This window comes from Branchiostoma floridae, chromosome 4, assembly GCF_000003815.2.
Source record: "Branchiostoma floridae strain S238N-H82 chromosome 4, Bfl_VNyyK, whole genome shotgun sequence".
In the NCBI taxonomy this organism is placed as follows: Eukaryota; Metazoa; Chordata; class Leptocardii; order Amphioxiformes; family Branchiostomatidae; genus Branchiostoma; species Branchiostoma floridae.
In genome coordinates, this window is record NC_049982.1 from 17335534 (window position 1) to 17352740 (window position 17207).

Genomic DNA, 17207 nt, shown 5'->3' on the forward strand with positions numbered 1-17207 from the left:
ACTCTTGGCTTAGCTTAGGGTGTTAGACCTAGAAAACAGAGGTCCTGGGTTCAAATCCTTTGACATGTCCCAAAATCTGTTAACAGTACTTTCCCCACTCCAACTTGTACAAGGGGGTTGGAGAGATTATTGTCAGTGGAAGGAGAGGATCGGGCTCTATCCTGGACACAAAAATTGTACAGTTGATAACAATCCACAGCCTCAAAAAGGCTATGTGACTACTAAGATTGTATATGTCAACATGGCATACTAGCATAGAGAACAAGGAGGTACATGTAATTATACAGTACCCCCCTTGGCCAATACAAGTTTAGCTTTACAGTGAGCAAGTGATTTATGCTCTCCCTTCTTGTTGCAAAAGCTGAGATAGTTTCTGTTCTAGAAGATAGATATTCAATAAAGAAACAAATTTCTGTTGCTGGCAAGCCCATTCTTACACACACACACACACACACACATTTACACACCCACAAACATACGCAAACACAGTGCTGGTACTTATGTTCCTGACATGCTGCAAGCAAGGCCTCCCAGACACATTCCCAAAGGGCCCAGCCAGTGGTGGACAGGGCAACCTTGGGTCACTGGCACTAGCAGGGTTGGAGATCAGCAATTACTATGCCTGTCAATCAACTATTTTGGCTGAGTGCCATATGATGGGGCTATGAATGGGGGGATCTGAGTAGCCTGACGTGATAGCCAGGCCAGGTAGACAGGCCAGGTAGCCTGGCCTGGTAGACAGCCCAGCCTTTTAAGCAAACCCCACCATTGTCAGTACTTTCTTCTTGTTATTATTTCCTTTTTCATTTGTCATTATTGGAAGGAGTGTCAGGGAATTATAGACATTGTTACTCCTCTTCTGGAACCTTTTGTCTTGATCTGAAGAGCTTGTGTCATCCAGCAGGTAGATAAAGAAAACAAAATCAATTATTCATAGTCATTGTTTAGGGTACTGCCACAACATAAAAGCTGGCTAACCTTGCTTACTTCATTTTCTGACAAATGTGGCGTAGTGGTCATGATTCGTAATTCGTGTATTGATAAACAATGTAGAAGATGAAATGAAATTGAAGGCAATTTTTGTAATACTAGTATACGTAGTTAGTGCAGTGCTATGACCTTGTTAGCAGTTTCTGGAGCTAAGTTTATGGACCCAATATTGGTCAATTCCTCGCCGGGAAACGCTCTTGCAAGAAATCGGCCATGCCGTACCGACAATACCCATTTGAGTGTCCTGCCATGCACTAGCAGTGGTGCGTGCATGCCAGACATTGCTTGTGTGTGTGTTTGTTCGGTGCTCGTGCGTGGATACTACCACTTAGCTCCGGCGGTGCTGTTGTTTCATATAGTTATAAGTTGTAACTCTTATATTCGTTGGGAAAGTATGCCTCATGTACATGTCTATGATGACAGTACATGTATAACATTATAAGGACATTGGCTTGACTATGGAATTTCAAGACATAGAAAGGTATTAGCTACATAGTTTGATGATTAGTAAATACTGCTTATTTTGATGTCAATTACCAGGTGTAATTGACATCATTATTAGCTGAATTTACAATTGTATTTTCCTTTGTAGGGCGGGAAGGTGCGACAGGTAGAATGGCTGATGAAAGTTTCAAATTATCTAGACAGTGTATATGTACAGCACAAGCATTTATATGCCAACTTCATACACAGCTTTCTCCTTATTTGCAGAAAACAAAGGCATAGATTTACATAAGTAACATTCCGTTTAAAACAGTGTAGTCGACGTCTGTATTTATTTATTTATGTTCCACATGCAGGAGCTGACGGGGACTCCATCCGCACTAGTTACAAGCGTCTGGCGCTGAAGTGGCACCCAGATAAACATGCCAACGATCCAGAGGCCACAAAAGTAGGTCTTTGCTGTGTGCATTCTTCGAAACTTTTACAGTCTTACCAACAGTGGTACTATGCACCAAGTTCATGCCAGGCTCGCCAAAAATGTGTTCAATTGGTCAGTACACAACATTTGTACCAGAATGCCAAATATCTATTGGGTATGCCAGATGTCCAGACTATTAAGTTTACATGATATAACAGGGACAGGAACAGCATAAAAGTCAAAGTTTTTTGAAAGTTGGAAAAAAAAACTCATCATTGTTTGTTTGAAGTTGAACCTGTATTTGTTCATTGTGAGAGATAGATATAAATTGGTCAATTTGTCACACTTATTGAACACACAAAAAAGCTATTGTTTGACAAGTTAAGTGTTACAACTACTGTTTGTTGTTTTGTTTTTGCATTTGCTGTGGGTAGAAGTGGACTCTCAAAATATATAATGAAGCTCACCTGAATTTTACAAACTTATGAATCTTTCTACAGAAATTTCAAGAAGTGTCTGCTGCCTATAAAAGATTGTCAGCTGATGACGATGATGACAGTGACTTTGAAATGAGTCCTGTAAGTGTTCTTAATTATCTGTTGGACTAAGAATGTACGTTTTTAAGGTTGAACAATGTAATTTTTAGCCTCATAATTTCAATTAGTCATGTGAAATTATTGACTGCAAACTTAAAGGCATTTTCCGTTCACAACAGTTGAGGCACTTGTTCTTTTTCTAGATAATCTATATAGTTTATATCTGGATGGTAGGCTGTAGCATTAATGATAAACTAACATGTATGAATATCTTTATGAAAGTTATACATGGTCAGTTATTCTGTTGATTTTTATCCAGTTATAGAGATTGAATTGTATTTGAATATATGTAATACCAGTCACTGTTAGCCTAGACAGTTTCTATCTTGTCATGTACAGTTATATTAGTAGTTAGCTTTTACAGATTTAAAGTAACAGGTACATCTACAGGTATTACTTGATATTGCATAAGTTCTTTAAGTAATGATGATTTCTTTGACATTATAATTTTCAGCAAGACATGTTTGACCTGTTTGCAAGGATCTTCATGGCCAGCCGGCTTAGTAAGTATTACAGTTCAGGACGAAGTCACTCAGATCTTGCTATTTGCTTATTGATAGAATGCAAGAACATAAGAAGCCCTTGATTGCTTGCACTAGGTAAAAATCTTAGATCTTATCATAGATTATTTGCAAGCATACCATATTGGAGAGATAGAAGAAAATTATATTTGCAAACAATGTCATTCATATTTGAAGCATTTGAAGATGTTAATTCAGGCAGTAGCAAATTGAGTGTTAATTGACAGTCAAATGTTTTCCAGTCTGATAGCAAATGGATAATCATGTTACATGTTATAGTAACCTCTGGATGTGAACTTCTCACACCAGATATGTTCGTGCCTCTAGGTGGCTTCAACCCTTATAACGGCCACTTTGAATCAGACAGCAGTGACTACACATCTGATGATGGGGATACAGACATTCTCAACATCATGGCTGACAAAATCAAACAGAGAGTAGATGCACGGAGATTCAACAAACAGCCGGGTAAGCTCATTCTTTTTCAGTTATTTCGACTCTGTTCATACCTGTTTTTTTGTGTCTGCATACAGCCAGATTCTGGATAAACCTGGATATGTCTATTTGCATTTGTGCCAGGGTTAGTGAAATAAGGCTTATCCTGTCCAAAATCAGATGTATCAAGAAAGTGATAATCTACTTGGATATATCAAGGTAAATGCAGTTTTACTAGAAACTGCTACATTCCTCTTCATCCCTTAATATTTTCCATATGCATAAGTACAACAATACTTGGCAAATATCCTTTGACTCAGGGTCAAATTTAGTAGTCTACTTATGTATTTATTTGCATAACATATTGTTTATGCTGGTGTGTTCTTTTTCTTTTTTTCCTCTGTCAATATCCAATCAGAGCTAAGGTTAGATATTAGCTGTTAATACAAGCAATTTTTCCTTGCACACAATACTATATGGCAAGCACAATCATTGTGGTAATGTGTGTGAGTAGCTTGACAAAAGGCTATAGGGAAAAAAAATCTGCATTTTTGCATAAATGTTGCCTCTAGTTCTGCATTCAGACCCTTCAAACCAGGCTATGTGAATCTGGATATATCTGGTTGTATCCAGATGTATGAACAAGGTCATTTTAATTTTGTCATACCAATGGTATATCTGTTGATGAGAAAACATTGATGTGTTTTATAAATATTCTACAGATGTTGGCAGACCTGCTCATAGATTGACAGAAGATGTAAGTATGAAATCCTAATTTACTGTTGTGGGGGAGGGGGGTAAAAAGACGAGAACACGTTACTGTTGTGTGTTCTGTGTAACCTTGGAGTAGAAAGTGTTCATAATAGATTGTCATATTTCTCTGTCTATAAATTTTATGAAGAATGAAGTAGAAAAGTTTGGGGTGTTGTCTTGACTACCATATACATGGATCTGTCCTCATACTTTACAGCAAGCTAGAAAAAATGCAGAGGAACTTATAGCTGAAGAGGAGAAAAGGAAAAAGGCAGCAGAGAAGAGAAGAGCTAAGAAAAAGGTATGTGATTTTAGGTTGAATTTTGTATTATCAGTTGTGTACTGGTTCTTGGCATTTTACAAATTCCCTGTCTGATGTCATTTTTTCCCTTTACAGAGAAGAAAGGAAAAGAAAAGACAAGAAAAGGAAAAGAAAGAAAAAGTAGATGAAAAAATTGTAGAACCAGAAGAAGGAGAAGAGGTAAGCAATCTGTATACAACAAAAGTTTTGGTAAACATTAATCTTATTATGTGCCTGGCAAAACTGGGATAGTCTAAACATGATTAAGAATGTTTTCTCTCAGGGCACATGAGGAAGGAAAGAAAGAAGTATTGCAATGTAGATCAAAGAAATGTTTTTGATCAAATAGTTGTCTTCTACTAGTATGATTGCCAGCTATCATTTGTTATGAAACATTTTACTGCACATTCTGAAATGTTTTTAACAATTGCTAATCTTAAGTTGAAAGTTCATCTGTGTTGGTAGAAGTCATTCTTGAAATAATTGAACTGCAATCTTCAGACAACGAAAATTGGACTCACCCAAATTTTGGGTGAGTCCAATTTTTGTGTTGGAAATTAGTATCTACAATTATTATTGGAAATTATTATTTACAATTATTTCAAGAATTGCTAATCTTAGCATTCCAGTAAGTAACGTCCTGTGACATTAGAATCGTTATAGGCCTGTGAAACTTGCTTCAATGTTAATGTTGTTGATCAATTTGAATTGTCTGAATGCATAAGTGAATGTGCTGCATCTCTTTTCCTTTGTCTTCATTTCAGGAAGATACAGATGAGCCAGAAGATGCAGATAGTAAAAAGTCCTTCCACCAAACAGATAAGATAGTAGCAAATGGGAAAGTTGAGTCTTCCACAAAAAATCCCATGAGTGATAGCAGAAGTAAAAAGAAGAAAAAGGATAGCAAAAGGTAATGACCCATCCACACCTGGGTTGTTTTTCTGTTGTTCTTTATTGTTCTTTGTTTGGTGAATCACATTGTAGTACTTAATGAATATTCATGAGTTAACTAGCAACTCATTATAATATTTCCCAGCATCCCCTGTTGCATAGAACTGACAGAGGATAATTTTGGCTTTTTCATTCAATTCATTTATTTCAATGATAAAGTTTCCTTCTTGTAATGTGGGCTTCAAAATATATGTATGAGAAAGTCAGTAACTCACTATTTTAGAATATTCTGAGTATTTGGAGAATATGTCTTCTTTCCTTCTTCAGGGGTGTAGAGTTTTGCAGTTGCATTTTGCCAGGTATAGAAGTTGTCAGTTCTTGAAAGGGACCGATCATTGACCTCCACCATGTCACTCTGGTTTCCCTTCAAACACCACGCATAAATCTTTCGCCTTTTACTAAAGATTTCCGTGGAGGGGAATAATCAATGAGTCTGTAACTCAATTTTTCTCTGCCCTGCCTTGAGCAGGGCTCCTCTTAAACCAAAGCAGTTCACCTGTCCTCCTTCACATCATAGACATCAGCTGGCAGTCTACCAGATGACTCTTATTTACTATTAGTGTCCCCGTACAGCCATCATGTTCAATGCTAAATTTTATTTGTTTTATCTTTCAGAGTTGTAGATGAGTCCTCATCTTCAGAAGAAGAGGTATGTCTTTTCATGCATGCATCTCACAAGTCTAATTATCAGTGTATCAACATAGTAACTGAATAAAGACAGAACAACAAGTTTCTGCATACTTAACACAAGGTTCGATTCACTATGATTACAACCATGTTTTTCACACTACAGATTATCCACAATACAGTGTTATTATGTCACTGATTATCATTGGAAATGGATTTTTCTCTCAGCCCTCAGGAATAATACAGACAGCTTGTACATAATTGATACCAATCTAATACCTTTAACAAGAAAAGTAGATTTACTTGTCTCTATACTGTGTTCCTCCACTGGCATTTTTGTAGGTAATTTTCTATGTCTCTGTGCAGGAGCCTTTTTTCGACCCAAATAGTGCATTTGTGGCCAATGCTGCCAAGAAAAGTGTGCAAGCTGCAGCAGCATCCAGCAGCAAAAGTGCAGGTCCCTCTAAAAAAGAAAAGGCAGTTAATGGCCAGGAGAGAGGTAGAAAAGAGAGAAAAGAGCAAGAAGAAGAAACAGTAAGGACAAGTCTTTATACTCTATGGCGTTCTTAAAGCTGCAGTGAGTGATTATATGGAATCTTCTTTTTGTTTTACAATCTTTTCATGAACATTGTTACAAATGTTGATATGTGATTGGAACAAACTTAAAGGGAGTAGATGTATGTGTTTTACTGTACATTGTAGTATAGTTAGGAATTTGTGATTAATGATGTCATTTTGCCTTTGTTTGCACTTGCAAAGTTTCATCTTTGATCATTGTCTCATTACAGATAGAAGAGCTAGACCCAGTAGTTTTAAAAAGCAGACAGATTGCAGGTTTGTGACCAGTGTTCATTATTGTGTACCGATAGTCCCTTTTAATCTTTGTTTCAAAGGAGACAAATGTAGAAATGAAATATGTTGCCTGGATGTCTGATATGTTGGATGTTGTTACAGTACGTGGAAATGAGATGGCAAACCATGGGCATTATGGTAATGCAGTAGAACTCTTCACAGCAGCCATTAAGTTGGACCCCTCAGACTTCAGGTAGGACAAGATGCTTGTTTTGTAGGGGGGGGGGGGTCTTGTATGATCTTGTGCATCATGCTTAAGTGTAAAATATCTCATTTTCTTGTGAAACTTTTTGAGTTTTACAATATGTTGATGGCACTTTTCACCAGAAAGTGCATTTCTTGAGATAAGGCCACACCAATTTAATTCGTTGGTTCTCGGAATCGCCGCTTCAAAAAATCGCAAAACCAAAAAAAAAAAAATAAAAATTTTCTCCCCAGGCTATCTGAAGGCTGCAGTTTTTCAATAAGTCGATAGGTGTCTCTCTTTGAAGTTGTGACCTAGGTGATCATGTGACGGAGATTAGCCAATCAGAAGCATCATTCTTAAAATCAAAATGGCGCCACCAGAAAAATAGAAGGGGAAGGAGTACCGGAGTCGGATAATTTTGAGTACAAATAGAGTAGAATTGGAGCTTGAAGAAGTGTAGTAGAAGGTAGTGCAGTAGCAGGAGAAGAAAATACCATGTCTGTGGATCCAGGAAAGCCACATTTTTTGTGGTGTGTACAGTTTTTAACCGGGGACAGAAGTCAGAAGAAACTTCTTGGCCAACAGACAAAATTTATTTATGAAAACATGTCTTCTTCTTCTTCTGTCACATAATTAACAGATATGCATCGAGGGCCCAAACGATGTGCAGGTGGGTTTGATGAAATATAATTTCCTTGATATTTGATGGACAAACCAAAAATTATTTCGAAGTATTTAGCCAACAGAAAAATATGAGTTCCCTTGGCCAAATTGGGGCTTGTTCATATACACCCAAAGTACTAGTAATTAGTAGTAAGTTCACAGGGGTTTTTGACTTTTAAAGAGTAGAATTTTGACAAAGTAGGTAGCACAGAGTTGCAGTAAGACTGGGAATTCTTGTCAAGCAGAGCAAATATTAAATTATTTTGAGTTCCCCTTGGGGTTTGTTGATAAGTTTCAGTTACTGTAAGATGGACACTTTGTTTTTGACCTCCATGAATAAAAGACAAAAATGAAGACTGCATTTTCAGACTGTTGTTTCCAATTGAATCAAACCAGGATGGTACATATAAAATTCATAATTACAATGTCACCTTTTATCAATAACCATAATTCTAATGTTTTAGTACAATTCGGTAAACTGAAAGAAATCAATAAAATCAATTATCGTGAAAATAACATACGAAAATAGCAATGTATGTACCGGTAGCACTTACTGTACCGTTAGTGTCTCAGTGAGTATGATACGAGAGCCCCCATGGCCAGATTCAGCAATGGCTTTGCCATCAGAGAAGTTTTTTTTTTTTTTTTTTTTCGCCCTGTCGCTTCATATTTTTCATGAAAAAATCCGAGAACCAACAAATTAAATTGGTATGGCCTAAATACAAGTACATGTAGCTGCTTTGAGAATGTTTGTTGTCATGGAACAGTTTGATTCATCTCTCATTTGCAGTTTTTTATCATCATTCTGCCTCCATGTTAGTGCTTGTAATCCTCACAGTAATTCAACAATCTAGAGAACATGAGCAGAATGTGCTTATGGTTCAAAAGGTTGGCCTGGCAAGTCCTCAATGTCACATTGATGTATATTACATGTAGAACTGACCGGTTTTTATGTTTGATCTCAGGTTCTTTGGGAATCGATCCTACTGCTTTGACAGGATGGGCCTCTATGACAAGGCTCTGTCGGATGCAGGGAAAGCCATAGATATCGCCCCGGACTGGCCAAAAGGATACTTCAGAAAAGGTCGTGCCTTGGCAGGATTAAAAGTCAGTACACCCAACACATACTCATGTTGCAAAACTGACTTGTATGGTCTAGTGGTTGGGATTTGCCGCAGATCACAAACCCAGACACTAAATCATTAAGCTAAAAGGCCTAAAGCCAGTTCGCATTGTCAGTTTAGCATTTTGAACCCCACTAATACATTGGTATGAAAAGCAGCAATGGAAAGCTGTCTTGTCACAAATGATGTACATCTTGTTCTATTTATTGTTAACACTCCCAAGATGTTCCAACAGGAATGTTTAGTTTGTTGTCATGAAGCAATTATCCACATTGACCTGTTGTAGGAAAAGAACTAGACATGCAAATGTGAAAGGAAAATAATTCACAGCCAGTGGTGATTTTCCCCCCAGTTATTTGCAGATGCCGAACGAGCATTTGAAAAGGTGCTAAAACTGGACAGGAACTGTGAAGATGCCATGCAAGAACTTCTAAGAGTCAGGACTCAGCAGCTTATGGTAAGGGACCTTTGCAAGAACATAACATGTTATCAGAGGTTTACTCTAGAATCATGTCAATCAAAAAAAGGCATCATGTACTCAAGTTGATTTGCACTTGTTTTATGTTTTTTTTATGTGTATACAAGGCACCTTGAAAACCGCCCTAGTGGCAATATGTTGCACCTGGATAAATGAATGAATAAATCCAAAATCCTGGCAGAATTGCTGATGTAAGCAACACTAACTCATTGCTACAAAACTGCAAATGTACCAGACTGTAAATTGTGGTACACACTGAATGGTTTGACAGTATCACATGTTTAAAAATAGATATGGGCAGGTTTTTAACAAAACACTTCAGTAACTGTTGTAGTAACCCATTTAAGTCCTTTACCCTTTGACATTTAGTTTCACATTACAAGTAGTATGGCAACATCTGGAAGGTTTATTGCAACTGAATAATGACGTATATTTTGAAAGTTTTCTAAAACTGTACCTTTGTGTGCAGGAAATGGGATTCTCCCGCCAACAGAGCGAACATGCAATCCGGGTGCATGGAACAGTTCAGGCAGCTTTAGACTCTCTACTAGCAGGTGTTGGTAAGTTGTCATCCACCCAAGATGTGCAGGAAACTTATCAACATGCACATGTGTGCACACAATACACAAACACACACAGAGCCTTCTGATAAACAGCTGAAAGAGCTTTTATGTTTAATTCTGTAGACTTAAAACTCATAGAAAATAGTGAAAATGCCTAGATTGGAGGTGTAGGATAAAGGTGCTTATGACACAGCTTAAATGTCATGACAAAATCATGGTTGAAGTCACATTGTGTTTTTGCATTTCAAAGTTAGGACAGGATAGAGTCTTTGCCTACTGACTATATTGTATACCAATGCACGAGTTAAAGAACAGAGTGAATAAGCATTAAAATTTATTTCTCTCTATTACCTCTGTTGCACCAGTTCAGGAATCTAGTCTCTCTCAAGAAGTTTACCTGTCTGATGAAGAATTTGACCACTATAGCAACGTGCCTACATTCACAGAAGTCCTCCCATCGGGGACAGCCAGGGCTGGCAGGTAAGGCACTCTTGCGCCTCTTGTCTCATTATCTATCTATCTATTTATCTATTGTACTTCCCACAACAATGGTGGGGAGACAAAACAGGTGATACCACCTCTGCAAGTTGTCTCCCCTAAACAAAATACACATTCAAGTGAATAATAATAATCAACAAAGGTATATACAACCATAATCGGAAGCAAAAGATAACTTATATACAAGTACATATGCAAGTAAATAATAAGAATCACAAAATGGCATATACAGTGATAATCGGAAACAAAATATAACTTATATACAAAAAATTAGTTTATACTTTGTCTAAACAATTTAAATTACTTCAGTTGGAAGATTGTACTGTAAGTAATGTAATATAACTGCCTCATGTTTGTTTTTGAAAGTTGTGAACACAAGCAAAAGTTTTATTAGGAGGCAATATGCATACTTGCTTGCTTATGTTGTGCCATTGTTTCTAAGGATGACCTGTACCATGTAACAATTTGCTGTAGCATTAATGATCTGGCTGTTTTTCAGTACAAAGCCTCCAGTGGACGGTGTAACAGCTCTCTGGGTGGGCAATGTACTTCCTAAAGTCAAAGAAGAGCAAATAAGAAAATTATTCAAAAAGTAAGTGGTGTCAAGACTTGTGCTTTTGCAACACATTGTAGTCTTATGGTAACATAGATCACTATTCACTTTTGATTTGGTAGAAGTTGGGTACTTTGGAATGTCTTACTGGTTTTTGAGTTGAAAATATTTGTAATTTTAGTTATATTATGACAAGTTATCATATACATGTACAATGTGCATGGAAATCATGCTGTCATAAATGACTTAGTTGCACTTCCAGTAGCAAGGGGAAAGTTTAGGGAATCCGATATGTTAGACTCTTAAAATTGGTCTCCCAAATGTTAAGTGACTACTGGATGTACTATAAGATGCTTCTTGATGTACTGTCATTATCCCTTGTGTTTCAGAACGAGACAGCTTATAATTAAAAGTTTTCTATTCATTGGTGTGTATTGATTGTATCCATTTGTGTGTTCTCTTTAATGTATATTCTCTTGAATGATCACTTCAGAGACAGCTGAGCTTGGACAGTGCTCACACTTTGCTATCTTAAGCTCTTGGTCTTGCAACTCAAGAAGTCACAGGGACTGTCTTGTTTTTATGTGTTTGCAGATATGGGGAGATCACAAGTGTGCGCATGCTGTCCGACAGATACTGCTGCTTTGTCAACTTCAGATCAAAAGATGCTGCAGAGTTGGCATTGAAAGGGCTACAGGTAGGCATAGCAGTGGAAAAGTACTATTACATCTTCTGCCCATCTATCCGTTCGCTGCAGAAAAAATGCTTTATAGAAGGATTTGCTGAGGATTTTTTTTCACTCTTTTGTGCTAAAATTGGCTTTGATTTACCAGTGCCTTTATTTTGGAAAATGTACATTCCAGGGACATGAGTTAGAAGGCCAACACCTACTGATAAAGTACCCGGACAACCCCATAGTTAACGGACAGCGCACCACAGTCCTGAGGAAAACAAACATCACCGTCCCCACAACAACACCAACCAACAGCACCACCACAGTCAAGCCCACCTCTGCTATCCCACAACAGCCCAAAGCTAAACAACCTTCCAACAATCAGAAGAGCCAAGCTAACAGGGAACAGCAACGGGAACAACAGCAGTCACGGTAAGAGACCTTGTTTTAAACCAGTCAACTCACAGACATAAGACTGCAGACTGCAGAAGAATTTGGTACAAAAGCTGACCTTGTAGAAAGTAGCTGTTCTGGCTTGACTGCTGAAAACTGCAACCAAATGTTGGAACATCTATTTTCAATTCCATACTTGAAGTCCACCTCCTTGTCTCATCTTCCCCCTTGTCCACCACACCGGTGTTGTATTTAAGTGCATATGGTCTCCAAAGTATGAGTATGTCCCACAAGGCTGTAGTTCCAAACAGGTAATCATGTATCTATGACTGACTACGCCCCACGCTTTCCTTGCAGGGGGAAAGCAAACCCGGCCATGCAGGTGGCCACTGCTCAGCAGAACAGCATGTGAGTTGTGTCATATTTTCGGTTGGATCAATTGAGGATATAGAGTCAAGAACCTGCAGTTGCTATTATACAAGTTGTATGAGACTGCAACTTCCTATCACTTTATCTTAATACAAAACATTCCAACATGGAGGCAGGTTACCAGATAATCCGGTTTCAAATCCACTGCACATAACAGCCTATTACAGCTAGACCTCTGGGGCATAAGTGGATGACAGTACAGCTAGACAGTCACATCCATGTATATGTCCTACTCTGTACACTACACTTACACCTCTTTGCCCGGTTTTTACTTCCAGGAGGACAGAACAGCCCACCCAGGCACTAGAATTGTGAGTGGTTTATACCCAGGGGTGGAGGTGGTGTGGAGAGGATATCATACCTGTCAAGTCTCACTGTTTGTGTGTTTCCTGGTCCTTTGTAGCAAATACTACTGTCTTCCCAAGTCTCTGTTTTTCCTGTCCACTTCCAGCAAAAGCTGTCTCACTATATTACCTTAATTACCTTGAATACTCAGAGAGGCCAAAGTCTCTTGTCATCTTGATTGTCATTTGTTTTATCTGTTTCTGCAGGGACAAGAAGTCAGGGCCAGTAAAAACAACCAAAGGGGATGAGTGTTACTTCTGGCGGACCACAGGTTGTCATTTTGGGGACCGCTGCATCTACCAGCACATTCCAGAGAGCAAGGGCTGTGAGAAGAAGCCCTGGCATAAATAGCCATTCCCTCCCTCCACACACTCATGTACATGGAGAATGTCACATCATGGAATAAGCTTACACAGCATTGATAGAGGTGCTGGGAGTGTCTGAAGCATTCACAAAGAGACTAGTAAAGAAAAACCCATGTTTACTTGTGAAGATTGTCCAAGGTATGGATTGTGGAGTGTCTCGTAGGCAGACAAATGTGATGGCTGTATTCTGGTATGGCAGGACATCCCAAGACCTCTACTGAAATGTGTGGCTTTGTTGATATATATTTTTTTTAGAACTGTGCCAGCTGAAAATTCAATCTCTGGTATACTTTGTAAGGTCACAGTACATGTACATCTCACAGCTCCTGAAGAATTAACCATTTACTCAGACACTGCAAGATAAGTGTTACAATATCCAAGTGTTACAGCATAAACATGCTACCTGGTACTTTTGTACTGTATATGAATAGTCCATCAATTTAAAGGTCATTATTTAGTGAAATATTAGCCTGCGCGTAATTTATTCTTCAAAATAATCATGCATCGGCAAGAAATTAGTTATCTTTTCATGGTCCTTTGCACCTGCCTTTTGTTTGTTTATCTGCATACAGTAATATGTTTGGTTGAATTTTGGTGTGGAAAACCTGCCAATGGGTCGCAGCTGCCTATAGTTTACCCAAGAGCAAACAAGCCCTTTTCTCTGTGTCCATTCCTATGCAAGCTGAGGAGCCCAACTGACAAGTTTGGTTGGCTAAGGGGTTTGTGTACCACTCTACATTTGATGTATCATGGTGATTCCCATGGCTGACACTCCCAGTTGGACAAAACATCCACACTTTGGTTCAGCTGCTTACAAAGGTCTTTTTCCAGGGACTTTTGAACATACATTTAACTCTTAGTTAGAACACTTTTTGCACAACCTGGGTTTCCAGCTTGACATTCCTGTTATTCGCAAGAAAACTTGTGATGTAACATTGATGCTGTTACACTATTGTCAGCTGTAGAAGACCAAATCTACATTCTGTCTACGGCATTCCATGTGGACCTTAATTGCAACCTTAGTGCAGATGTTGTCTTGAATCCAGGACCCCCAAAACATTATGGAAGTCCAAGCTAGGAATCTTGCAGCTTGACCATAGATAATGTAGCAGGTTACTGGCCACAAGCCCTGGTAGGTCCCAAGGTAGCATGGGACCAATTCATAGCTTCCATTTCTGATATTTCCTTATTGAAGAGTTTCTGTAATCATGATCTAATTATTGATCCTGTCAGCCAATCGACTTGAACCGTTATTATGTACTAACCAAAAACATTTATTTTTGTTGTTTTCTTTATGCACACTGTTGTTAATGTTGCTGTTTTTGTTGTCCAGGCAACTGTAAGATGAGGATGGCCAGGAAGGGTCTTGAATGAAGGCATATAAAAATGTTCCATTCCTACTACCGGTATTGTTTCTCAGCCAGCTTCTGATAACATATTTTAGGCCATCTACCTTTCTTCATCAGGAATGTTGTGCAATTCGATAAATTTCACGGCAGTTTTGTCCATTTGCCCCACACAGTATGTCCTTCCTGGTCTAACCTCAAGTATGGGCAATCCAGTTTTGAGTAAAAGTACACAGTATGTAAGTTGCTTATGATAATTAAAGCTATGCATTACTACACTAGACATGAAAATTTATTAACACTTGGAGTGCATATTGTACTTCAGGATTGCAGGGCTAGGCTCAATGTCAATGATTTCCTCTGTGATATTGATTTGTTTTACAAGTTGATAAGAAGAATACCATTTCTTCCATCTTGTTATGACAGCAGATGTGATGGTAATACAATGTGGAGAAGCCATCCTGTGGTGTACGTGGAAATGTCATGATCTTTGAGATGCCAATCACTTATAATATAGATTAACACAGTGCCAAGATAGTTGCAGCTTTATTGCCAAGTTAGATATAGATGAACCTATATTGTTTGTCCATCCAAATTAAGTACAAGGTCATTGCCTCAGCTGCTGGGTAAATGTTACCTGTTCTAGATATTGCTTGACTTATACAAGAACATAGCATTTTGGAAATGAGTAAATTCTAAGGGTTTTCATGCATTAGCTCACAAGCTGAGGCAATACCTTAACTTCTTTTTGTTTCTTTGTACATGAAAAGTTTTCTCCTGTCAAACAAATGAATGATTCTCTGCTCAAGTAACCCACAAATGTTGCTAATAAGAAGAAGCAAAATATCTGATTTTTATACTGAATGACAGGTGATAATATCTGGCTTAATAAACAGCTTTATGCAGAAATGTTTCATGACTGGTATATTATTAGTATAGTTCATATATCATGGAACATTCGCAAATGCTACCTCCAAAAGACAGTCTGGGAAACAACTTCCTTTAAACAACATGAGAAAAGATGGAAAACTCTCAAAAATATCTGACAAGGGCCATGCCACACCAGGCAAGCAAGTATTATGTTATTATAAAAGATTGCAGTTAAGTTTGTGGGAATTTAATTTTACAAGAGGGAGAAAATGTAGTGTTCACAGTGGTTTTGACTTCACAATAGCACTGCAGTCACAGCTTTTGTATGTAAACCAGGTGGAAACCACCTACAATGTACTAGTGACTGGGCCAGGGTGCTACAGATAGAACAATTGCCAATTGGCCATACTGTAGATCTGTTACTGACCACATCTACTGTTATTGACCCCTCTGGATAAATAGCACTTGTCAATGAATTTGTATTTAATGTTAAAAGGGAAGAACAGCTACATCTACCTTTGCAGAAAAGTCACAAGGTTGAAGTCTACTATGGAGATCAAGGGCATACCACACTTGAGTGTCTTCACCCTAAAAGGCACCTCCAACACACAATTATACTGTACAGTGTATAGTACATACATGTAACACTTGGACATGGGCAGGAGGGGACAAGACAGAACATTTTGCTCTGGTTTTGAGTTTGCAGTGAAGTGGTCACCGCAAAAAAAAAAACCCAAATATAAAACCACCACAAATATTCCTGCATTTGCAGTAATCTAATGGGAAAGCATTAAAAAGTTGACCATGTATAACACAAATATTAAAACAACAATCTTTAATTGCAGTGGAGGCAAACAGGACTACTACCAGTAATAATCCTGTATGTCATAAACCTTAGCAACTATTACAAAGTAGACTTAGAATCTAAAAAAAAAGATTAAATCCAAGCCATTTATTTGCCTGTTGTTATGAAATTTCTCATGTGTAGTACATGTACTACCTATCATGGCACAAATTCTTAAACACAGGCAGAACATATCCTTGTCCAAACATAAAGCCTCTTATAAACCTTAAACCAATATAGATATACAGTCAAACCTGTATTAGCGGCCACCTTTGCATACCGGCCACCTGGCCATAGTGGTCACTTTTTGTCTGTCCCTTGGATTCGTAATGATTAAGAAATACTACAGTAGTACGCTTAGCGGCCACACTTTCTGGTCTGCCGATTACAGCCACACGAACGGCTGATCTACGGTCCGGCACGCGTTCGGCCATACAGCGGCCGTATCATCACCCTACGCCGCATTTAAAACCTCTTTATTTTCAAAACAAAACTACCTACCCGCCAACAAACGAGGTCATAAATGTATAAGGTCAACGATACCATTATTGCGGAGGTAAATTGTGGTAAAGTTACATTCTAATACACTATCGCTGAAGTTAATTCACATTACAAAAACATTCCAAATAAGCTGTTACACACTCAGGTAAAATGATATGAACTTCAGACTATAGTGGATTTTATTGTTACATTTATTAAGAGATAAGTCTAAAATGACAGGATTTTCTAATGAGTACCACATTAGCATAAGGCCACACCAATTTAATTTCTTGGTTCACGGATTTTTTCATAAAAAATATGGAGCGAGAGGGCGAAATAAAAATAAAAATAAAAATTGTAAAATGGTTGGGGTAAAGGTAACGGCTAATCCAAAACATAAAGAAAAAAAGTTTTCAGCTTGAAAAAAGTACAAAAACACTATTATTGTACAGTAACAGCACCTGTACCCACACTTTAAGGAGTTTATAATATAAAGGCCAATTTGCTA

General features: G+C 38.0%; 1 protein-coding gene and 1 non-coding gene across 7 annotated transcripts in view; both read left to right on the forward strand.

Annotated features, from left to right (window-relative positions):
- LOC118414296 (stress-induced-phosphoprotein 1-like) overlaps positions 1 to 15415 on the forward strand; it is a 17393-nt gene extending 1978 nt beyond the window's left edge. Inside the window, exons 2-24 of one of the 6 annotated variants that reach the window (XM_035818254.1) lie at positions 1791 to 1882; positions 2287 to 2288; positions 2353 to 2430; positions 2903 to 2951; positions 3297 to 3437; positions 4127 to 4161; positions 4375 to 4458; positions 4555 to 4638; positions 5223 to 5368; positions 6025 to 6058; positions 6403 to 6570; positions 6825 to 6870; positions 6991 to 7081; positions 8704 to 8845; positions 9215 to 9319; positions 9810 to 9900; positions 10269 to 10383; positions 10901 to 10993; positions 11549 to 11651; positions 11818 to 12059; positions 12378 to 12428; positions 12728 to 12760; positions 13001 to 15415. In XM_035818254.1, coding sequence (XP_035674147.1) covers positions 2422 to 2430; positions 2903 to 2951; positions 3297 to 3437; positions 4127 to 4161; positions 4375 to 4458; positions 4555 to 4638; positions 5223 to 5368; positions 6025 to 6058; positions 6403 to 6570; positions 6825 to 6870; positions 6991 to 7081; positions 8704 to 8845; positions 9215 to 9319; positions 9810 to 9900; positions 10269 to 10383; positions 10901 to 10993; positions 11549 to 11651; positions 11818 to 12059; positions 12378 to 12428; positions 12728 to 12760; positions 13001 to 13145 — 2007 coding nt within the window. In that variant the 5' untranslated portion in view covers positions 1791 to 1882; positions 2287 to 2288; positions 2353 to 2421 and the 3' untranslated portion in view covers positions 13146 to 15415. Of the gene's footprint in view, positions 1 to 1790; positions 1883 to 2286; positions 2289 to 2352; positions 2431 to 2902; positions 2952 to 3278; positions 3438 to 4126; positions 4162 to 4374; positions 4459 to 4554; positions 4639 to 5222; positions 5369 to 6024; positions 6059 to 6402; positions 6571 to 6824; positions 6871 to 6990; positions 7082 to 8703; positions 8846 to 9214; positions 9320 to 9809; positions 9901 to 10268; positions 10384 to 10900; positions 10994 to 11548; positions 11652 to 11817; positions 12060 to 12377; positions 12429 to 12727; positions 12761 to 13000 lie in introns of all 6 variants that reach the window. The other 5 variants (XM_035818253.1, XM_035818248.1, XM_035818249.1 and 2 more) reach the window with 5 other exon arrangements.
- LOC118415064 lies at positions 5760 to 5882 on the forward strand. The gene has a single exon (XR_004831066.1). It is a non-coding gene; the product is annotated as a U5 spliceosomal RNA (small nuclear RNA).
- Positions 15416 to 17207: the final 1792 nt, after the last annotated feature.